The sequence below is a fragment of the Streptopelia decaocto genome (genome assembly GCF_964273445.1).
Source record: "Streptopelia decaocto genome assembly, chromosome: 5".
Taxonomy (NCBI): domain Eukaryota; kingdom Metazoa; phylum Chordata; class Aves; order Columbiformes; family Columbidae; genus Streptopelia; species Streptopelia decaocto.
In genome coordinates this window covers 69675648-69700256 of record NC_138659.1, presented here as the reverse complement: position 1 = coordinate 69700256, position 24609 = coordinate 69675648, and the positions used below count along the sequence as shown (strand labels likewise).

Genomic DNA, 24609 nt, shown 5'->3' with positions numbered 1-24609 from the left:
CAAAAGAGAAGATTGATTAATTATTTTCAAAGTGTTTTGAGAAAATAAATTGGCAGTCGCCACAGAGGGACTTGTGGGTAGGTGCTGTTGATTAGCTGCGTTGTGGGATTGTTTGCTCTCAAGCCAAATGTTGGACTACGGTAATTTTGCCAAAAAGCCTTCTGTAAACAAGCTGTTCCTTGCCATCAAGAGGCTCTTCCTACTTTGGACTGATTACAGGTTTGAAGCCTAATAGCTCTTAGGTATACTTGATAAGATTTCTCTTTTAAATTATTAAAACTTTCTACAGTCAAATATTAGCTTTTGCAAAAAGAAAGCATCTTGCTTCCGAGAAAAGTGTCCACAGCTGTCAATGTTATTAAAAAAAAAAAAACAACAAAAAACCACCACACTTATTTTGTTAGAGAGAATATTTTAATCTAGACTTTTAGCTTGAGGTGTTATTGATACAGCTGAGATAATTAAGCCTGATCCTCACCAGGCAGGGCTGTTTGAAGACGCCTTGGTATCGGTACAATGACATGTTCATCAGGAGTAACAGTCTGGCCGAGTCTCTCGGTTCAAGCTTGCAAAGTTGCTTTGACTTTGGGTCTGGACAACTCTGGGAATGGAGCTGAGGACGTGGCCCAGCCTCATTTTTCAGGATTCAGCCCCACATTTTTATTGAAAGGTAAATCCAAGGCCCCATTAAGCATTACAGCCAGCACTGGGCCCTTGTAGCCAGGAAGGCCTGTGATACCTGGGCTGGATTAGAAGGGGGGTGGTCAGTAGGTCAGAGAGGTTCTCCTGCCCCTCTGCTCTGCCCTGGGGAGACCACACCTGGAATCTTGTGTCCAGTTGTGGCCCCTCAGTTCCAGCAGGACAGGGAACTGCTGGAGAGAGTCCAGCGCAGCCACCAAGATGCTGCAGGGAGTGGAGCATCTCCCGTGTGAGGAAAGGCTGAGGGAGCTGGGGCTCTGGAGCTGGACAAGAGGAGACTGAGGGGGGACTCATTCATGGGGATCAATATGGAAAGGGGGAGTGTCAGGAGGATGGAGCCAGGCTCGGTCACAACCAATGGTAGGAGAGGGGGCAATGGGTTCAAACTGGAACACAGGAGGTTCCACTTAAATTTGAGAAGCAACTTCTTCATGGTGAGGGTGGCAGAGCCTGGCCCAGGCTGCCCAGGGGGGTTGTGGAGTCTCCTTCTGTGCAGACATTCCAACCCGCCTGGACACCTTCCTGTGTAACCTCATCTGGGTGTTCCTGCTCCATGGGGGGATTGCACTGGATGAGCTTTCCAGGTCCCTTCAACCCCTGACAGTCTGGGATTCTGTGATTACATTTTAATTAGGGATCGTGAGCAGAGCTACATTACTGTCAGGATTTTTTTGCAATTCGGATAGTATCCGTGGATGTTAATACTGAACAGCAGCTGACACTGCCTGTTGCAAACGAAACATTTGACAAACATGAAAAGGCAGTTAGGGACATGGGTCTCATCCTGGTCAGCCAAAATTTCAGTAAAAACGTCAACATTTTGTAGCACTCCTTGCTGACTGCAGCTTGTTGACTGATTAGAAGTGATCCTTGGCAGCGATCTGCACAATAAATTATCCATCCTATCTCCCATCCCTTGACAAACACTGAAATAACTAATAATGTTGTCATTGCTCTCTGTGTTTCCCGTTCTCTGTGTTACCAGGCTGTTGAGATGGTGCGCTCTGTTTACTTATATCCAAGATCGTATGGCTTAGCGGTGGTAATACTTGATTCATGATAGGGATTGGGTCATCAGTCTTTGAAATTGGCTGGAGTCTTGGTTTGGATTATGTATTGTTGCCTGAGATGTGTGGGCTCTGTACAACCTACACATACCTGGGTCTAAATCTTGAAGAAGGTTGAAGTTTCTTATATTTAAGAAACATTAATTGCTGCTCCTCTCTGCTTGGGGTATTGGCAGCATCAGCTCCCATCGCGGAGGTCTGGGAGAGCTCGGCAGCCCAGGGCACGGAGCTTTTATTAAATTAAAAAAAAATATCTATTTAAAACCAACAGCAGGTGGTCTGTAATGTAAAGCCTACCTACAGTGGCCGTGTCTGATCTCATTAACGACACATGGGGAATCAACGCTGTGTGTCTCCTTCCCCGGCCGCTTCTCGGCGGGCTGGCTTGGTGGTCACGGAGGTTTTGTAGCACCGCGTGTGTTAAAAGGAGCTTTGGCCAATTTCAAAGAAGTACTTTGTCATGAATTGTCAAAAATCCGCATTGAAACGCTGGGAAGACTGTTGTGTGAAAGTATGAAAAGCTGCATTATCCTGCTGTGAAGTGGAAAGCAGGAAAAAAAAAGGTTGTAACAATGGAAAAGGGTCTGTTGGGCTGAATTGGCCGTGTGTCACGGAAAGGCGAGTTGAACCTGCTGTAATGCAGGGTCACTTCCCGTTAGCAAAACCCCCTGAAGGGACGGGGAGGAAAATGTAAAAAGATACTTTGCAGTAAAACAATATGCTCATTTTACTCAGAGATCAAGGATTATTTTTTAAAAAAGGAGCTTTTGAAAACCTACCCCTGGTTTTACAGAATACGTTAAACTCCTCCAATATCATATGGTTTTCACTAAGTCATTATTTAAAGATCGAGCTGCTGTCCTTTTCTTTTTTGCATTGGGCAAAAATGACCTTTCTGTGATGTAATTATGATTTTGTTCCATAACTTTTTCTCCTATAAGCAACTGAACTTTTACAACCAGGATCTGTATTTGCTGAATTTTATTAACGGAACCATTCTGCTTTCTGTTTCTTTGAGTTTTGTTCTCCTGTATCTCCCAAAGCATTACACTTGCATGTCTTCATTCATTAGTTTTAAAGTCTTTCTTCAGCCGGGATAATAGAGAAAACATATATTGCTAGTCATCCAGTTGCAATTCTAGCTGTTCTCAGAGGGGCATATATATTTCAAGTTAGGTGCGTGGGGATTTAGATATACAATTCCAGATAGTCTTAATGAGAGTAACAGTCCTAATTCCCCACATCGTACATTAAAAACGCATCCAGAATGTACAGAGCGAAACTCTGTGATCTTACCTCTAAGTACTTCTTTTTTTTTCTACATATCATTTGCATGTACATTCGTTAGTTAATTGACAGCTGCTTTCAGGATGAGGGAATTGATCTTTGGAGCCCATGTCTGGTTTGCTTTGCCGTGTTTTCCTGGGGATTGGCTGCACCTAGGTGTACCTTCCCAACTGGAAGGTTAATTCAACAGGGAGTTAGAGGAAAGGATTTACCAAATTGGCTCCGTTATTATTCCAATGGCCTTCGATGTTAGACAAGAACAAGGCGCTCCTTTTCTTATTGCCTTAGTTAATGACAAAAAAAAAATCCCCACCATCCAGTGAATCTAATAAGGACTAAGATTTAGTTATAATATTAGTATGGGATCTAAGGAAGTCACTTTTCATGCAGAAAGGATGTTTTATACCTGAATTTCATAGGAATCTTTCTTTTTAAAATCCTTTCTTAGGCATCCTTCTGTTTTCATAAAAGCTAAGAAGCAGCCATCACCTTTTTCTAATTTTAGACCCTATTCCTAGTTTATTTTCATGCCTTTCTTTTCTTTCTCCCCAATCCACATCTTTGTGGGAATCCCCAGCCCTTATGGGCAGGTGGCATTTATTTGGCAGGGAAGGGGTGCAGTGCAGAAGGGGAAATTGTCTCCATTTGCGCCATAGGTAAGAAATTCCTGGGGCTAAATTCTCAGTTCCTGAAGGTTACGGTGCTTACACTCAGAAGCCAATATCCACAAATAACTAGTTCGATAGTTAGGAGTAAATGGAGTGTGAATACTTCAGGCAACTCTTCTTTCTTGTGTTCAGATCCATGTTGTGCAATGTTCGAGAGGGGAGACGTGACTTACAGACAACTCCTGTGCTCGCTCCGTTTTATTCCTATTTCCACCACCCTGCTGCAGTATTGGATACCAATACCCGGCCATAACAAATAACCTCTCCTGGGGCCACACCACTGATCTGAGCTCTGACAATCTCAGGGAAGGAGCTGTTTGGCTTCACAACACACACATTTGTTGCACAGACCACTTCTTGATAAGAAGGCAAATTATCTCCTACTGTGATGCTGCCTTGGATGAGCAGAAACTCTTTTCTCCCTTCCACTTTCTTTTCTTCTCCTCTCTGCTTTCTGCCGGCCAGTAAACTATTTTAGTTTAAAAGATGATTTAAAGAGATAATCTGTTTTCCATTCGAATTCTTTGTGTGGTTTAGCTGCCCTTGGTTTTTTCCCCTCTATCTTTCTAGTATCTTGGCTGCCTTTGTGACCAGACTTCCTTCTCTGCCGCTCCGCAGTTACTTAATGCTACCTGCTGCTTTCTTCATCTTCTCCTGCCGCGCTGCCTGTTTCTACCTCTTCCCACACACACTCTTTGATGCACATGACCCCATTAATCTCTCCCAATGTTTTTTGCCCCCTCTATATGTCATAAAACATTTGTAGAAACGCAGTGCGGAACTGCAGGTATGGGATCGGTCAGGGAATGAAGGAACGGATCACTGTATATGCATGAGCTCCGGGTACGTACAGAATTGAGTCTACCCAGTTTGCTGAGAGTATTTGCATCAAAATTAATTTTACCTAAGTTCTGATGCAAGATAACACGAATGTCTGCCATGTGTCAAAAGCAAGGGAACAATAACTCATACCAGGGAGAAGAGGGAGAGCTTGGATGCTGGCCTAGAATTTGGGAGCTCTGTGTGCGCTTCCTCGCTTTGTCCAGATTTTCTGTCTGGCTGTGAAATTGCTTGGGACAGGGTTTATCTCAATGAAGTTAATTAGAAAAGTGAGGGTTTCTTTCTGTCTGTGCTGATTGCCAGGGATCCCTCGCTAGAGAGTGCCCTGAGAAGGCGAGTTCTCCCTCCATGGCAGTTACAGGAAGGAACTGGAGATGTCAAAAGCTTTGTGATCCGCATGGTAAGGGGAAAACACTAGATGCTGGAGCTGAATGCCTCTGATTCCTCAGCAATACAGGCTGATCAAAGAGAAACATGAACCAACAGATCACTAAGATGTGTAGGGGATCATCATTTTGTGGAAAATAATACTTCTTATCTGTTGCAAGCGGATTAAGGATTGGGAACATTAACTGAAGATTTCCCACGCTGCACCACAGGGTCTAATTTTACTTAATGACTATGAGCCAAAGAAGTGCCTGATGTGATGAGGCATTCCACTCTTTCTCGTGGATTGAATCAAAGAAGAAAAACACCTCTGATCTTTCCTCTGTCCTCAACCAAGACATTGCAAAGAAGCGTTTAGGAGGGGGAGTCAGCAGAGAAAATCATTATGTGGTCACTTTTTAAAAAGTGTTTGCCCTGAAACGCTGGTGGTTTATTAAATGTGTTGTGTCCATGACAGAGAATGAGACAATCCCTGCCTGGTTTGTTTTGTTTCTTGGTGAGGCCTGAAACCAGTTGTTGGGGTTTTTTTCCCTTGTACTTCCCAAATCTCTCAGCTGCCTTCTCTCAGAGGTTTTTACCATTTCCATGTACATAAATCTTTAGGTCTCGAGTGAGCCTGTGGCAAGGGCTGCCAGCAGGCAATTCATGCACGTGATTTAAACAACCAGAGCAGAGCTGTGCTGTGTGCATGGCCATGTGGGTGCCTGCTGGCCAGGGACCACCGTGAGGGGCTTATAGGGACAGAAAATAGTCGTTCCCATCTGCTCCTCCTTTCTTCCCCCCTTGATGATCCCGATGCCCTTCCTATGCTGTCCTTTATCCTTTGGGTTTTATTTCCTGATTTTTTATTCTATTTTGTTCTTTCTTCTCCCATCAAAACTCTTCTGGGCTCTCCAGTTTAAGAAGGATGCAGAGTTACTGGAGAGAGTCCAGCAGTGGGCTATGAAAATGCTGAGGGGCCTGGAGCATCTTTCTGATGAGGAGAGACTGAGTGAGTTGGATCTGTTCAGCTGGAGAAGAGAAGCTGAGAGGGGTCTTATCAATGCTGATCAGTATCTCCAGGGTGGGTGTCAGAGGATGGACCAGACTCAGTGGTACCCAGTGACAGGGTGAGGGGCAACGGGCACAGACTGAAGCACAGGAGGTTCCATCTGAATATAAGGAGAAACTTCTTCACTTTGAGGTGCCAGAGCCTGGCCCAGGCTGCCCAGAGAGGCTGTGGAGTCTCCTTCTCTGAGACATTCAAACCCGCCTGGACCGACCTGTGTGATCTGCTCTGTGACCCTGCGTGAGCAGGGGGGTTGGACTGGATGATCTCCAGAGGTCCCTTCAACCCCAGCCAGTCTGGGATTCTGTGAGATGCATCTTGGAAAATGGGCTTTTGGAAAATGGACCCTTCTGTGTGTTTATTTGCCACACTCTCGGTTTTCTGGGCTTTGGCTGGATTAGCAGTGGTCAGCTTGAATCGTCTCGGGAGGTTTGTGTAGCACAGAGCTCTGTCGCTTCTGCCATGGCGGGTGCTGCTGTTGTAGCTGCTGTCCAACATCCGTATCGTCAAAACAATTCCAGCATGGCTTGTACAAATTGTGCCTTTTTGCTGCTGGTTCCTGCTGCGGCTTTGCACAGAGGTAGAGCAGGGCGCTGGAAATGTTGGAGATGGGGCTGTTTATGAGGCTGTCACTCCACTAAAACCCTGATCCTGAAACCATTTTGATCCCAGTTTTCAACACAGCCACCATTGGGTCTGTAACTATAACTTCAATCAGATTTAACCACCCTAAAATATTCCTCTCAAGTGAATAAGAGAGAAGACAAAGACATATCGCATACCTTTTTGTCAGAGATATCCTGACTTCTTCCACGCTGCCCAGAGTGTATCAGTATTATTTGGAAGAGCAGTTTGTATTTGTGAAAAGTATCCTTTGTGATTCTTCGGTTTTGTTGCGGTACTGCATGGCAGTCACGATAAAATTTGTACGTTATAACTTTTAAAATATATGACTGCGAGTGGTTTTGCAGGAAATAAAAATGATGGGGACTAGAGGGCTGGGAAGAAAAATGTTCTCATGTTATAGAGTTCAGGGTTGTTCTTTTTTTCCTGTTTTTCACAGGAACACAAATGCTGTCGGGAAGCAAGAAGCAGCAATACAGCACGGGCAGGAGCAGAACTACGGCCTCTGCTTCTTCTCCGGGTACAGCATCCAGAAAGGCAACTGCTGCTGCTACGGATGGCGCGTCCAAAAAGAGAGATCCCTCCAAAGACACCTCCCAACCCAAAGAGATCCAGGCACAGGGCCTCCTGAAACCAAGAATGTCCATCTCCAGTAGTACGTGCAATAGAAAATCTTCATCGAGGATTCTCTCAGGAGAAAATGTGCACAGGCAAAACCAGCTCCTAAAAAGTAAGGTACAAATCCTGCTGTGGTTGTTAGGAATAAGGTTTCAATAATTAGATGAGATCAGTCTGAAAGGAAAAAAAAAAAAAGTGAAATAATGGAAAGTGTGTCCGTTTTTGTCCAGCTTTAAGTGCCGAGTATGAGTCATCTGGTGAGAGATCAGTCAACTAATTGGACTGTATACATTGCTGTGGTTAATAGAAAACAAGATTAAAATGACAAAGATGGGATGACGATGATGATGATTATTATTATTATTATTATTGTGATTATTATTTTTCAAGAAAATCCTGAAGAAACATTAAAATTGCAGAGTCAAGCAGTTCCAGTTCAGCCAAGAAACACCAGAAGTGAGGTTATTTTTAGAGCCTTGTTTTGTTACCTTTCACTTCTGCAATAGTTCTTTTTCGACTGTCATTAAGGTTTCAGCATGTAAACCATAATTTCTTCTAGTTGAGCTCCTGTTGGGGTGTCTTACTTCCAACACTTACTCACAAAGCTAAAATGGAGATGACACGAGCACCTGTATTCATTGACAAGGTATTTTTGCAGAAGACAGCTGAGCTATACTATAGATTAATTTGTCTTTAGTTTCTGAGACATTTACTCCAAGAATATCTTTAAAATGCTGTTTTCTTACAGCATTTATTGTTACAGAGGCAGGTAGGCAAAGCTTTTTGAGTATTGACTATAAAAGTACAGAATATGGCACCTGTTTAGAGGAGAGAATCCTGCGTTCTGCTGTCAGTGCCTGAAGTTAAATCACAGCAGTTCACTAACTGCAAGTGACTTCTGGTTTTACAGAAGTGAAGCATCCGCTGAGATCTATCAAAGATCAAGTTAATGGACACCTCTGTAAACCTGGCTTATCAAGAGGTTTAATTTCATGTTCACAGGTTTCAAGATTTTTTCCAAAACGTTAACAAGAGCGGTATTAGGGAGGAAATACATTTCAGGCTTTTATAACACAAATGTACCCAACACAGATCATTTTAATATATTTTTTAAGTACAATATAATACATACAATATGTCATAAAGAGGAAAATATTTTAAGTTTATTGTAACCAAAAATTGAAATAAAACAGTAATGGGCCTTATTCCCAGATACTTAGTTCTAGAAATCAAATTATTTGGCAAGGAAGATGTATTCCAGTTTGAATTTTAAAATAGTTCATTTGGAACTCTTCTGAAGTTACTTTGTTATTTTGGATTAATTCTGCCCTCTAAATGAGAATCTTCTCAGTTCTGATTTTTTGAGCATGTTGCCTCTTTTGGTCCTAATTTGTGCTGGGAGTATCAGCCATAGAGCATTAAAGCATCATTATAAGTGTAGAAAATAACCTCCTTTTCTCTCGGTGTGAATTGACAGCTTTCATAATAATATGTTATAATGCACATTAGCCTTTTGTTTATTATTTTTTTCACTGGGTCTTTCCACTGGCTGATGAATATATAGAAATCATAGAGAGTAAAGCATATTATCAGCAAAGAAAAACACGAGTGGTGTTTATGAAAGCCTCAGTCTGGTCAAAGAGAATTGATATGTGATTAAGGTCTGTAACAACCTGTTATTTCCTACAATACATGCAATAAATTGAAATGAACTCAAACTGCAAGTCGTAGGGTGATATCTTTGCTTTCCCATGATACAAGTGTGGTACAGGAGTATCTTGATTTTGGGATGCGGGTACCAGCAATTGGAGCTGAGCATCCGAGCGGTTTAATTACGCTTCGATGTGATGTCTGGCTTAATGTGAAAGATACTCCGGGTGTCACAGGGCAGTGAGTAGGACCTATGATTAGATTTGATCTATTCTGCTTAATGAGGCCTATTAATAATACCTTGGCATTCTTATTTCAGAAATTGCCCTCTATGTCTAATGAGGTGGAGAAGCCAATAAAAAATTACCCATGCACTCTTAATGAACTTTTAAATCTCTCGAAGGTGATTATGAATTCTGTGGTTCAAGTGACAAAGCAGAGGAGCGCGCAGAGGCGGCCGAGCGGGAGCGGGCCGGCCGGGGGACACTGCGCACCGCTCGCCCGCCACGTGTCACTCGAGAGAAAAACGACGTGCTCGCCCGGCCAGAAACCGGCTCCCGGCCTGAGAAAATCCCACCAGCCTCGCTGACGCTGCGGGTAAAGTATGGGGGTCCTGGGGACAGCAGGGTGACCATGAGCCAGCACTGGGCCCTTGTGGCCAGGAAGGCCAACGGCATCCTGGGGTGTATTAGAAGGGGGTGGTCAGTAGGTCAGAGAGGTTCTCCTGCCCCTCTGCTCTGCCCTGGGGAGACCACACCTGGAATATTGTGTCCAGCTGTGGCCCCTCAGTTCCAGCAGGACAGGGAACTGCTGGAGAGAGTCCAGCGTAGGGCAACAAAGATGATTAAGGGAGTGGAGCATCTCCCTTATGAAGAAAGGCTGAGGGAGCTGGGGCTCTTTAGTTTGGAGAAGAGGAGGCTAAGGGGGGACCTTAGTAATGTCTATAAGTATATAAAAGGTGAGTGCCACAAGGATGGAGCCAGGCTCTTCACGGTGGCAAACAATGATAGGACAAGGGATAATGGGATCAAGCTGGAACACAAGAGGTTCCACTTAAATTTGAGAAGAAACTTCTCAGTGAGGGTGACGGAGCACTGGCCCAGGCTGCCCAGGGGGGGTGTGGAGTCTCCTTCTCTGCAGACATTCCAACCCGCCTGGACACCTTCCTGTGTAACCTCATCTGGGCATTCCTGCTCCATGGGGGGATTGGACTAGATGATCTTCTGAGATCTCTTCCAATCCCAAACATACTGTGATACTGTGATTTGTTGCTATTGTTGTTAATATGCGGGTTTATGGTTAGTTAGTTACTTTATTTTTATTTTTGTTTTCTTTTTCCTGCATGGTGGGTTTTTTCCTGAGAGTAGAAGTTTGCATTTCCTTAATTTTTCTCCTTTCCGGTGAAGTTTCGGTAGCGTGCAGCAGCTGCCAAGACTTGGCTGCCTGCTTGTACGAGCTCCCCATTCTAAGCCCCACCTGCCATTCCTATAGAAGAACAGAGTAAAACTTCGGGGATTCACAAATTTCCCCAAGACATTTCTTTCTCCTGCCTTTTTCTCCGGCATGGGTTGCAAACCAATCTCCGCTCCTGTCTTCTGTCGTCAGACATTCCTAAATGTTGGAGCAGCCTTTGACTGGAAAGCATTTTCTTTCTGGATCATCTATGAATAGATCTGCATGACAATCTAAATAAACAGGAAAGCCTGTGAACTGTGAGTGACAAGCTGCTTCGGCAATGGGATGAGCCAAGGAAATAGGCAAAACATCAAGAACTTGAATTTGGCTAACTTTTAAAAGATGTAACTCAAAACTTTTTGGATATGTTTTCTGAAAGTTAGTGGGCTTTTTTTTTCAGAAATTCACTTTGTCTGATCTGGAAATTTCACACGAAGGCGGCTTTCTAATAGTAGAAGAACACAAAGATAGGAAGGCAGTTTGGTACGGACAAGCAATAATTTTCATTGACAGTCGCTTACGGAACCCAGTTAGATTCACAATCACATATATATTTTGTCTTCCTTTTAGTTCTTTTTACAAAAGGCACTTTCTGTGTTTCATTTAGGAAGCCCTGGAAGTCCACAAGCCCCAGTTCATCTCTCGTTCCCAAGAAAGGCTGAAGAGGCTCGAGCAGATGGTCCAGCTGAGGAAAGCCCAGCAGAGCGACGCTCCCGCGGGCAGCCAAGGAGCGCCCGTCCGCAAGCTTTCCTCAGCAGCCACCTCCAGCAAAAAGAAGCAATACACCATCCCTCACCCTCTCAGTGGTAAGTTGAGTTGTGATCAGACACAGGTTTGTAGCTGCCTTGGAAATCTCAGCACGTGTGTAGTATTTGCGTATTAACTTTGTGAAAACACGTGAGACCGGCTGCTCCTGTTTCACCCGCCAGCGCTCCAGCCTCTCTCCTAAAGCTCAAAGCAGAAAGTTTCTGAAGCACAGAGATGGGTTAGTGGGGATGAGGTATTTTCTGTGCTCTGTGGCAGTGGAAGGAGCCTTTCTTGCACACTTTATGTCATTGTCACGTGCAGTCACGTTCTTCAGCGTGATGCAAGTTGCTGCTAGTTAGAATCATAGAACAGTTTGGGTTGTAAGGGACCTCCAAAGCCCATCCAGTGCCACCCCTGCCATGAGCAGGGACATCTTCACCAGCTCAGGTTGCTCAGAGCCCCGTCCAGCCTGGCCTGGGGTGTCTCCGGGGATGGTTCATCCACCACCTCTCTGGCCAACCTGGGCCAGTATTAGTAGAGGTGGTGGCAATAAATGACATTTCATAGCTCTCGCTGCTCACAGAAAGAGCAGTTTGGGGGAGAGAAGTGACAGACGGGGGGACAGGTGGGATTTGGCAGTAGGAGTACCAATAGGGTCTTCTCAGCAGCTTCAGATGTGGACTTGCCACTTGTCTTATGAAGCCCTCAGCAGTGACTTAGCTGTGGGGAACACTTGTCTGCCCAGCAGCTGTACATGAGGCGGCTAAATCAATGCATCTAAACTCCATGATTTCCTAATTCAGGTTTTATTACCCTAGGGGTAAACAGACTCAATACCGAGCAAGTAAAATGATTCTCTCTGAGAAGGTCCCTCGCAGCTCCCTCCCAATAGCACCTCTGTAAATATTCTCTGTGCACAAGATGTTAAACAAATTACTTTTGTTTTGTTTCATTTTTTTTTAATTTAATTTTTTAATTACCATCTGGCTGTTACTTAATTCAGTTGAGTAAAGGAAAAGCTTTATTTGATTGGCATTCCTCTTTACATTTTGGTTTTAAATTGGTGGCTGGTTGAAGCCGCATTATTCTACTGAAAAGTAAATCGATTGAAAACATTAAGCTAGATGGGTCGTCTGGAGGAAGCAGGAATGAAAATCTCTGATGTCCTCAACACTGGGAAAAACATACATGTTTCTTGCTCCATGGGGAATGAGATTGGGTGCAGCCCCCATCTCAGTGCTCGGCTGTCTGTGCCGACTGTTGCGATATGAGAGAGTCAGCCTTACATCAGATATGTAATGGGGTTTTATAGCAAGACATAAATATAAATAGAAGCAACAAAGGATGAATTATAATTTAAAGAGTTGATAAAATTCATTCACCACTTCAGTTATTCAAGTTAATTGATTTGAGTTCAGATCTCTTGGGGCCAGGCTGCCCCGCTGTTGGGGGCCCTGCACCAGCCAGCCCTCCCAGCAGGCAGTGGCACTGCCAGGAGTTTGTCATATATCCTAGAAGTGACAAATACGTCCCTCTTTGTTTGGTCATCTTCAAAAGTCTCCCAAACCACTCTGCAAATACCTTATGAAACAAAAAAAAAATGAAAGGTTAAACATATTTCTCCTTAAATTATAATTAAAGATTAATCTTTATGCTTGTTTAATGAGTAATAAAAGCATAATATTGAAATATAGTCATTAATTATTCAAGTAAATTACTATTTCCCTCTTCCAGTGGTTAGTCATTAAAGATAAATTTGTCTAAAGAGAATATTTAGTTTCCGTAACTCATCTGCCTTCATCTAGCCACGTGTCATTTTCTGTTTGTGAAACTGTAATCTTTTTATAATTATAGAAGTGTCACATGTCTATTGTTTAAGCACACCTTTAATCCATACTGGAAATCCCTAATAAAGCACAACCGCATAGGCTGCGGTCCGGAGGGCTGTGTGGGAGCGTACTGACTGTATTTAATTTGCTTTGCCTCCTGACGCTTGGTATTTTTGGACTTCTCCTGGTGGATACTGTTGTGCAGAAGGATTAGTATCATTGATGGGTCCCCCAGTGGGGGCTGCTCGTTTCCTACAGGTGCTGCTGAACTTTTCCAGTTGCAACCCCTTTTGCAGAAGAGACAAGGGCTTCACCCCGTGCTCGCCCAGGCCACTGTCAGCCTGTGTCCTCCTGATGTCCCTGGTGATGACACCAGGGCCACAGCCTTCTCCTTCCCTCCTGCCTGCCCCCAAAGCTGCAAGGAAGAGAAGTTATCGCTTATTGCCATCTATATTCTGTAGTCTCTGAAAAAGCCACTTTAGCGTGGAAAAGGTGCTTTTAAAGCAATGAAGGACTTTGCATCATGTTTTAGAAAACAAAAGTAAAATGAAATGAAAATGCCAGTGTGGTCCAGGTAGGGGATGCAAGCGCAGTTTCATTCACTGGGATGGAAAGTGGACACCAAAATCCCAGCGATCTGTGAATACCATTTCCCATTATAACCTGGCGCGAGGGAGGTTGTGGGCATGAGCAGCAGCGTCACCGTCTGCTCTGTCACTGCGCATGACTTATATTTCAGCTGGATCTACCAGGAGCTGCTTTTTCATTTATGTATTTTTTTTAATTAAGATTCCGTCTTTGAGGTTTTCTCGGATCAAATGACCAATCCAGCTCTGTCATCAGATGAGCTGGTGCGGCAGAGGCGGGAGGGAGGTGGGAGATGGTGGGGAATAGACCAGCACCACCTCCCTTCACAGAATCACAGAATGCTCGGGGTTGGAAGGGACGTCTGGTATCGTGGTCTCAGGAAGCAGGCTGCTCTTCCACAGCAACACACATGGGAAAAACACTGGAAATTAAGAGCACAGGAGAGTAAAAGGATGACCCAGAAACTGGCTCAAGTGTATAGAATCATACTGATGGCTTCAGAGTATGATTGTCTGGTGGCTTTTTCAGTCTAATTGTTTCCTTCTCTCTCTTTTTTTCTCTTTCCTGATGTCTCGGGGGTTTGTGGACATAGAGGTCTTCATGACTCTGAGGTCCATAGGGCTCATTGCCAGCACACCCTTATACATTTACCGACGGTCTTTTTTTGTAAGGGCAGGTTGGCTGATGAGTTTCGTTTCCAGGGACCCCAAGGATGGATTTTAAGCACATTTGTGGCTGGGCAGGAGCAGGTTGTCTCTGTGCAACCCTGAGGGACTCGCAGAACAGGTCACTGTTGCAAGCACTGGCAGCAACAGTAATTATCTGACTAGTTTTCCAGCACCAGAGGACATTCTCTGGCCCAGCTCCCCATGTCCACATCTGGTGGCACCAGAGGGGGAGAAGTGGGGATGTCCCCTCGGGTGACATCCTGCTTTTATGGGTTTCCCTCTGCCCTTGTCAAGTTTGCTGCAATTATCTCTCTCCAAAATCAGCTTCTTACGTGCGCTTCTCTGCACTTGCAGCTTTTATTTCAATAAAATAATTTCACCCAGCTAAAAGAGCAGCGACCTTGAGAGATTTTTTTTCTCCACCTGAGATTATTCTCTCACACTAAAGTCTTTTTATTGATAATATGAAATGCTTAGCGCAGTTTTCCAATGTTTCTACAGTTTTGTTACAACTTTAGTTTCTTGTAGGAGAGGGAAATCACTGGCATTCAGCATCATTTCCATATAAATACCAACATCTGTGCAGTTTCCGTTTACCTTTTCATCCTCAAAAAAACCCAAGTTGTTTACCGTTTTCAACTGTAACTCGTGAGCGGGATTTTACGAAATGCTGCGAGTAATCTTAGTAAAATGAAAATGTTTATCCTGCGGCAGATTTTATCATCACGAGGGCACTTTGAAGGCAGAGAACCTGCAACTCTCACGCTAGCCTTTGTGCCGCGTAATGGGTACCGCTCAATTTCGAGAGAGCTAATTAGTCCAAGATAGACTACTCTGCTGTTGAGTATGTCGAACAAATTAGAGATCCCACTGTGACGAACTGAATAGAAACAATGTTCAAATAACCGGATTTAAATCTTGAAAGCCGTAATGTAATTACTTCAGTGACAGGGCTACCAGCTGTTTATAGGCCTTTAAATCTGCATAATGAACAGCCTTCTGATCTTAGTGTACACAAGCACTTTCAGAGATTTTCTTAAAAAATTCTCAGGCACATATGGTTTTTTCATACCTTCCATTTTCCTTTCCTTTGAGAGGGTGGCAGTTCGTTGGAAATGGCAATAGAAGTTGAACGTTACCATTCAACCCCTACCGCGGTGCCTGCTGTGATTCTCTGGCTTTCTATCCAAAGCCTGGATCTTTAGTAATATTTTGGAAACAAGTCCATACCTCCTCAGTCATGGTTCTAAACCTTTCCAAAAAGCTTTATTGTAACTGCAAAGGCCTGGAGGGCGAGGATTGCTGTTTGTTTGTTTGCGTTTTCAAGGGTTTGGTTTCTTGAGAGTGTCTATGCCAGGGAGGTTTTTATTTGGGCTGTAAAGAGACAAGAAGATAGGAATAAGAAAATTCACAATAAGTGCGCAGCTGGCAAGTCCTGCGGCTGCCAATGTGCATCCTCGTGGTCTTGGTGGCTGACGAGATGTTTGCAGCCACCATAGAATCATGGAATGTCCTGAGCTGGACCCCCAAGGATCATGGAGTCCAGCTCCTGTCCCTGCACAGGACACCCCACAGGTCACCCCGTGTGTCTGAGGACAGTGTCCAGTCTCTTCTTGAACACTGTCAGGTTGGGGCTGTGACACCTCCCTGGGAGCCTGTTCAGTGTCCAGCACCTCTGGGTGAAGAACCTTTTCCTCATGTCCAACTGACCCTCCCTGGCACATCTTCTGCCATTCCCTCAGGTCCTATCATGTATGACGTTAGTTGTGCCATTTCTCAGGGTCCTTTTCCCATCGATCTCATCGCTGGCGGTAGTGCCATTGATGCTGTTGGCACCTGGCCACTTGGTTGAGGCTGACAGCTCTGAATTAAGACCAAGCTGCAGTCAGAGAATTGAATTATAAAGAGGAATGACCTATTATGATATTATTACTCATCACATTGATTAGAGCAGTGCCCATTAGTCACTAAACATGGCAGCGCGTTGCAGGACACCGGTGGCGGGTGACATGGTCCCTTGGGAGCCCGATGCTCCGACTCACTGTGATGACAAGAGGGTGTGATGCCGTGGATGGGGTGACCAGCACGTCCCCTCCATGCCCACATCCTCGCGAAGCGGGGAGATGACCAGCCTCTGTGCAAGGTGGTGATAAATTGAAAAATCTTCAAATATGAAGAGTTTTCTGTGAGGATGGTGACACATGTGGATGTGGTTGAAACGAGGTGCCTTACAATGGGCGACTCATGAAGTTCAGTCAATCTGCTGGGGGATAATTCCATTGGAGTCTTGAAGTAGCCAAACAGAAAACTGAATTTTTGCTGATGGATTTGTTAATCCACCCATGATTAGAGATTGAAACTAAAGAAGTCGGGATTAAGAAGCTAGTGCAAATTTTACCACAGTATAAATTAATCTTTTGCTGAATTTACTGAGATTGGTCATAATTTCTTCATTAATTGCTATTTTTTTGAAAGAAATTTTATGCTTTTCAAGACAACATGCTCTAATCAAACAAGAATGACTTAAGAAGGCAGAGTGAGGTGCTAATTAATCTTTTTTGTGGATGAAATCCATGAGTGTTCAAGTACTAGTTGGACAGAGGAGGCACACCCAGAATTAATTTAGTGTGAAAATGTTTTCATAAACCTGTAAACTTTATGGGTTTTTTGGAGGTACTAGTGACGTTTTCTGTTGTTAAGGCTGAAATATTAAGGAGGATCAGAAGTCGCAATAGCCACAGAGCAGGACAGACCTGAACAGCTAGAAAAGCCATGAACCACCTTCCTGTGTGTCCTCCTGGGTGAGGGACCAGTTTTGAGCTTCAGCATTTCTCAGAGACCAGCAGAAAGTCCAGGCAGACTTACCATCAAACTTTAACTAGTGGGTTATTGCAATCTTGATAAATAATACCGAACCCTCATCTGTTGACTGTGGCTGCAGTAATTCATTGCATGAAGTCATTGACGTACAATGTGCAAAAGTTTGGGCAGCACCCCTGGGTGTAGGCACCAGTTCATATTCTCTGGATGAATTCCCAGCCAAGCTGAACGCTACCTTGACGTTTATCTTAGATTCAAGGCTAATTTATATTTGAGATTACTGTTGATTTTAAAAGCAGTCAGTGAATGAGGTTTTGGTGAATCATTCTTTCAATTCAGTGAAAAAGCAGTTTAATTAGAAAACCACCATTATCAGTGATTTGCTTTTCAGGGGCTGGCAATACATCCTCAAAGGCACGTTTCAGCTCCTAACAGACTTTGAGAATTCACATTCACTCTAGGAGGAAATGTGTGTATATTCTGATGGGCAGAGTTTTGCTTTCGGTGAATTTTACCACTCTTTTTGTTTTTTGTGTATTTCAGTGATCTAGTGGTAAGTAGGAAGCCAGGGGATGGTTCCAACATGATCGTGTTATCTGTGCACAGTCTAAACATTTCCTGACTTCCCGAGCAGGAAAGTTCCTCAGCCTGTCTGAGGTGCAGTTGAGCTTTAGTTAAAATACAGTACAGTGATGACCCATTTGCCTTCATTTATAACTTGCCATAGTGGCCTCTTTCTGCCGCTGTGGAGATGTCAGAGGACTGTCACACACAGTGCTGGTGGAAATACCAGAAGCTCAGTAGTTTCTCAAGGTTTGAATAAAACACCAATGAAGTGTTTAGTGGCTGGCTGGCTGTCTATACCCTTTTTGAACTGCGGTGCATCACTGGAAATGCTGAATGTCTGCTTTGAAGTCCCTTCTTTTCTATCCTTCAGAATAGTTTTCTCCAACAGTAATAGAAGCGTATGAAATTTGATAAGGAACTTTGATAAACTGCAATTTAGAAGACTACAAACTGGGTAATTGTCCATGTTATGCCCCACTTTGATCTTTGCTTGGTGGAAAGGATGTTAACTCAGCTCTTTGTGATGTGTTTGACAGGCTATTATAGCTCTGAATGTGTGCTGCTCTTCCACTTTGAAATCAGTTTCCTTCTTGATATTGAACATTAACAAATATTTAAATGCACGTATGATTTTTATTTTCCCATACTAATCTTTATTTTTCAGCTAATTGTTGAACTCTAATCCTAAAGTCCATCAAGGATTGCCCTTATTTCTGCATGATGCTTGCATTTGATTTTTTCCCCATACATAGTGACCTGCGGGTGAGCCGAGAGATACTACATGAATGTTTAGGCATAAGTGTTAACCTTTTGACTCCAAACTGCTTCACAAAGGATATTTTTAAAACCAAGGTAGATTTATTTTACTTCTCTTGGAGGATTTCCTCAGAATCTCTCTTTAATCCTTCCCTTCAAAGCCACCCGCGCACCAAATACCAAATTCCAGACAGAATCGCGGGCAGCGATGGGCCTGACGCCCTTTAAAAGCATTTCTGTGCCACCAGGAGAGGATTATTCTGGAGGATTTATTCTGCGTGGCTCTCGGCCTCTGCGGCGCTTCCCAGCACCCAAACTCAGAGGCCAACCAGTCTTCATGAGTCCTAGAAAACCACAGATCAGCTTGTCCTGTTGTTTACAAGATGGGTCAGGGGCCTGCAGAGCCCTGGCTGGGTTTGCGTCCCTCGTGTGGTCTGGTGGATTAGCACAGAGCTCTGGAAATGGTAACGTGTCATTAACAGCTTTTATTTAGGGAGGGGAGAAAGGAGGGGATCCCTAAAACAACTAGTTTTCTTCCAGAAATCCAACATCTGAGGGTTGCTGGGATGAATGTCCATGAGTTTGAGCAGATGTCACTCGGGGTGCGTGGGAAATGATGTAAAACCTGCTCAAATGTAAAATCTGATCATATTGCAATGTAGGAGAGGTCCACCTGGGCTTGCTGCAGGGCGGTTTGGTGCAGGTAGTGCCGCTTTCTGCCGGGGTCTTATTTCCTTGCGCTTTTGTGCCCAAGGATGCGGGAACATGCGAGGGCCTGGTTGTCACAGCGTGGATCTCATACCAGGGACTCTATTACCACACAGACAAAAAAGATGCCTGAATTTTCTGTGTAGCATGAAGTGCCTCCTGGTTTTGTTTTAGCACTGCATAGTGATGGCTTTATGGGATTTCAGATGGATCCTATGCCATTCTCTGGGTTAGAGGATGTGCCTTGTGGGAAGGGACGCATCCTGCAACCCTGCACTGTCTGAACAAGGTGTGCAACCTCCAGCAGCAAGCGATGGTGCTGAGGCTGCTCTGGAGTGTGCTGGGATCCACACTAGTCCCAGAAAATCAATCACCCTGCACCATCATCCTTCACCAGGACCGTTCATGTCACAGACAATCTGTTCCCTTTAGTTGTCAGGGTTGTTTGGACAGCAATAGCATCCAAGTGTGTGTCCCTTTTAAGTTAATCAACATGTAAACGAACATAAAAACATTAATAAAGAAAAGGCAAATTATATTTTCCTTGCAAATTGAGCATGTTGCTTGTGTGTGCTGGAGATTTAATAGGAATGATTAAGAGTAGATAGTCACTGAGCAGAGAAAAGTTAATCCTCAGGCAGAGGAGGCTTTGCAGCCTCCCCTGCTTACTCAGTTTGTGTTTTGAAAGCTGTACCGGTTCAGAATAGGAGCTGCTGCAAAGCTCCCTTTTATTTTTACATCAAGATACAACAGTGATCTTAAAGGACATGTAGCATCTTTTCTGAGAAACATGATAATCTGAGTACAACTGTGCCCTCAGGTGCAGCCCCGTGAGCTGCTCGGGGATGTTTTGCTGCTAAGACATCTCCCATCAATATTCCTGAAACATTTAGTGTCTCAAGCAGCAGGGAAGCGAACCTGGGGAGAAGGGGTCTTTTTTGGGTAGTGGTTGCTATGTCTACTCAGGGCTAGAGTCTGCATGGGGCAGTTCTGGAACGAATTATTCTCTGTATTTACTTCTCTGCCTTGATTATTGTATTTTTCTCTTTAGTAAGATGGCAGAAAGAGGCTGATGTGGTGCCTGCTGTGATATATATTATGTCTTCTGAACTTCCTTGGAAAATGGAAAAGTGCTAAAAAGTTTGCACATCTATTTATCTTATGCATATGTTCTGCAAAGATACTGGCAAATGTCTTTGATGTTCAGCTCCGTGTGACTGCACAGGGCATCACACCCCTGTCCCCAGCGCCCTGGGGAAACCTCCTGGGCCTGCTCTGCTCGTTCTTGTGTTCAGAGACCAGAACACAAAACCATTTATGTCCTGCCATACAGAGCGGGGTCCCTGCCCCTGTCTCCCCACTTTTTCTTTCACCATCTTGGTGCAATTCTAACTAACGTCGCTGTGCAGGTAACAGTCCTCTCCTTCCTCCTCCCCCTGATAAATGTGTCTGCATCACCACGAAGCAGTTCTGATGACATATTTACTGGCTTTCCACCTTATACAAACACCATCCCTTCCCATTCAGAAAACATTTTTGCAAGGAAGGTGTTAAAATCACCTATTCTTGAGATTCACTGACTGCCAGGATCTGTAATTATTTTCCTGTATCCAGGGAAATGCTGATTGGAGTTATCACAGATATCTTCATATTTGATCAGGAAAGAGTAATATCGTTTCCCTCCACCTAATGCTTGGTTTAATTATTCACAGCCCTGTAAAACAGGTGTAAATTGAATCAGAAATGATCATACCAGGCCAGGTTCCCAACACGCATCAGTTGAGGATGCGGACAGTGTGCGTGGGTGCGATCACCTGCACAAGCACGTGGGGCACATTGGTCCCTCGATACATCAGAAATCATGGCTGGTTCTTGGTCTGAATAAAGGGTGTACATAGCTGCATGTGACAACGATAAAAGATAAATGATGGGTCTTATTCAGCCTTCACCTTCTGTAGGGCAGCTTCGGAAATAAATTCAGTTCCAAATGAAGTTGCTAAGTACCTTTCCATTGACCTACGGAGATATGGATCCAGCCTTAAGCCATCAAAAATTTAATCACAAATAGCATATCTTGACTACACGGGATATGACATTTAAAATTTCAGCAAGCACAGATTCTTCCAACATTAACCTTATTTTTTCCTCTGCTAGACAACCTCTTCAAACCCAAGGAAAGATTCATTCCGGAGAAGGAGATGCATATGAGATCCAAAAGGTACGAAGTTCCCTGTGAATCGCTGCCATCTGACGCCCAAGGCAGAGTGCGCCCTCGTCATCTTGGCTCGCCGGAGGGCTGGTCTGTCGCGCCCCTTGCCACGCTTTTCTGCAATGCTCATATTTGTCTTCCCCTGTATCAGTTTGACAGATTTGGGGCAGCCCTGCCCTTTGAGCGCCCCTTTTCTAGCAGTTGCAGACGGCATGGAGTAGCCACAGCATGAAATCTAAGTCCCTGACAGGTACCTCGTGTTGGGCATTCAAAAATATAAGCAGTATAGTCACTTTGGGGCTTTTTTTCCCCATCCTGATTATGACACATAGCGTGGGAATTACAGCAAACTACTGGGGATGTGGTGTCTGACCTTAAACTGCGTTGCATTTCACACCGTCATTTACAGCAAGGAAAGCTGCTACCAGGCAGAATTCACCCCATTTTTAAGAGAACTCAAGATGTTTCCCATTCCACTTCTCCAAAATATAATCCCCAGACAAAACAGGCTGCTTCAAGAACTCAGTTTTGCAAAGTATCATGAGCAAAAGTCAGAACCAAACAGGCTTTTTATGCACACGAATGACAGAACTGCTGCGAAGGAAAATCCGACTTTCTTTTTGGACCCCTGGGTATGTTATAATTTATTTCCATGGGAAAAGAGCAGACCAGAAGTCACCTTTCTGAGGGCAAGTAACTATTTTTAAAATGGACAGATTGCGTTCTCCTTGGTAAACAGAGTTCCTAATGATACTGGAAAGAAAGTTAACAATCTGCAGTCTTTTAATGATGGTTTTCTTATATTTTAGAAAAATACTTTAAAATAATTGCTTGGTATTAGTTTTGTGAGATAAATTAAAAAAAAAAAAAGTATACGGGCCACATTCTGGTTTGAATTATGTTGCTATAAATTGAAACCAACTCCACTGAGCTCATTAGAAGCTACTCCAGAATTACGCCACTGCATTGAGATAACGTAATCCTATCTGTTTCTTTACTTTCTACTCCAAAATTAGAAGTGTTTTTCAACAAGTCAGACTTTATATAAAAACGTTATTGTCAATTATTTATAATTCCCATGCATAAATCTGAGTCAAGTACTTAGAGATGCCTATTAATGACAAGTATTGCATTGAAGGCAAACATTTCCTATAGGAAAAGATAAATTATTTGTGAGTCTCGGGGATGATGCATGAAATTAACTTCCTAAATGCATTCCAGGATTTACGACAATTTACCTGAAGTCAAAAAGAAACAAGAAGAAAAGCAGAAACGGATCATCGTCCAGAGTAACAGGCTGCGTGTTGAGATCTTTAAGAAGGTACGGATTTATTGTCAATGCCAAGCGAATCCATCGTTTTGTAACCAACCTTGACCCACGGACAGGGCCCATGAGGCAGCACCTTCCTGGAGAGCCTGTGCTAATCTGTGCAAACCCTACAGCAAACCATGGGGTTTAAATCTTGTCCTTGGGGTTAGACACTTCTTTAGGCTTGAATTAACAACCGAACCTAGTGTTGGAATAAGCATCCAAGATACTTGGGGTTTTTTTTGAAGATGAGTGATGCTGATAGAAAGCTGTACCAGCGCAGTTAATCCAGGTGCAGATCTGAGGCGTTCCCAGATAATCCTGCTCCATGTTGCACACAAGTACCAGGTTTTTCCTTGTTTCAGTGCATTTTTTCTCCATGCAATTCCACCCTTCCTGTCCAAGATGGAAAAGCTTTCTATACCTTTTTTGTTTTTCGGTTTTGGGTTTTTTTTAGCAATGTAACCAGTAGATTTCAGGCCTAAGAATGCTCACACCATCTCACCTACAGTACCGCTGAAGATTCCTGTGATTATGGCCACCTCATGTGCTTTAATGGTATCTTAAGTCTGGCTTGCATTCTTTTTCCCTAGCAATTACTGGACCAGCTCCTCCAAAGAAACACAGAGTGACAAAGGATTCTCCTGCCCAGCATCCTGATTGGATCTTGAAAGCCTTTGACTGCTGAATAAGCCATAAAACTTACTGTTATCTGAATTACCTGGAGGTATTTTTCTTATCTTTGGCTTTTTATGTAAAGAAAAAACATTTCTATTTCAACTGACATTTTAAGACAACTTTCAAGTAATCAAAACCAGTCTACAACAGAACACAGCTTTTTCAGAGCTTTGTCTTTGGGTCAGTTTACCCAGAGGAAATGATTTTAATATTTTTTAATGCAAATACTGAATTACGGTGGTATTATTTATCTTAATCTTTTGGAAAGTATACGTCTCTGTAGCAATAGAACTGGGTTTATGAGACCTGGAGAACTTATTTCTCTGAAGTATTCTATTAATTGATTTCCTGTGAGTGAAATCGTTGAAGAGAAACAAATATTGTTATTTGTTATGTTTAGAAACTGGCTGAAATAGCATTACCACATAACCATAGCAGCAGCAGTTTCATATTAATACTTAACATTCCAAAAGAGACCAATATTTTAGCTCTGTGAAGAACTCCATTCCTGTTTATGTAGTGAATCTACACAGCAAGCTTACCTGTTAAAGGGCAACATTTAAAAATTTGATTATAACACTGGTTTTTTTTGTGGTTTTCATTGTAATATATATTTTAGTCCACTTCTGCGAGCATTAAGTATTTCTAGAAATGGCATATGAAGAAGTGGGGCCAAGCAGTATGTTTGCATCAAAACTTCAGAACTCAAACCATCTGTAATGTTTCCTCCAAAAATATTTAAATCTTTATTTGTACATTTTGGAAGTAAAAACAACCAGCTTACAAACCAACGGAGTTTATTTATGGAATAAAATATGAATACAATACTGATCCAACTGCTATGTTTTTATTTGGTACTGTTAAATATAACACAATTATAGAAAATGCTTGAGTAGTCATGACTTTATACGCCACAAATCCTTTTGGTAAAAAATACTGCCCATAAAAATCATTGTGTTAACCTCCATTGCATGCACACTCAATTGGGTGTGTTTGAATGAGGCTGGAATTTGGTCTTTGATATCTATGCTTTATTTTTTCTAACTTAGCCTGAGATGTAAGGTCAGGTTTTTTGGAAGAGGGATGTTTGTGAGCTGAGCTTTGGCCACTGCAACAGCCTCCAGCTGTGTGACCGGTGCTGGACACAAGGAACCTACTCACAATTTGTGCTCTGACTGTCTCTGTCAGATTATTTTGCCTCTTTGTGTTTCAGCTTTGCAGTTTGTAAAGGAGGATTAATGAGGATGATTTTTGCTCACAAAGAAGATATTTGTTGAACAAATATATTGCAGTCCAGACAGGTATTTTTAAAAGCTCATCAATTAGTTCAATACGTTTTGAGAGGGTATGTAAGGTAAGGTAATGCTGGCTGGGAGGAAGAAACTGC

The 24609-nt window shown here is 43.2% G+C and overlaps 1 protein-coding gene across 1 annotated transcript in view; it reads left to right on the top strand.

The window, feature by feature from the left end:
* LOC309440189 ((E2-independent) E3 ubiquitin-conjugating enzyme FATS) overlaps positions 1-24047 on the top strand; it is a 35310-nt gene extending 11263 nt beyond the window's left edge. Inside the window, exons 3-8 of the mRNA XM_082053610.1 lie at positions 7060-7350; positions 9292-9485; positions 10951-11149; positions 21181-21244; positions 22457-22556; positions 23138-24047. Of these exons, the coding sequence (XP_081909736.1) occupies positions 7060-7350; positions 9292-9485; positions 10951-11149; positions 21181-21244; positions 22457-22556; positions 23138-23176 (887 nt within the window). The 3' untranslated portion in view covers positions 23177-24047. The remainder of the gene's footprint in view (positions 1-7059; positions 7351-9291; positions 9486-10950; positions 11150-21180; positions 21245-22456; positions 22557-23137) is intronic.
* Positions 24048-24609: the final 562 nt, after the last annotated feature.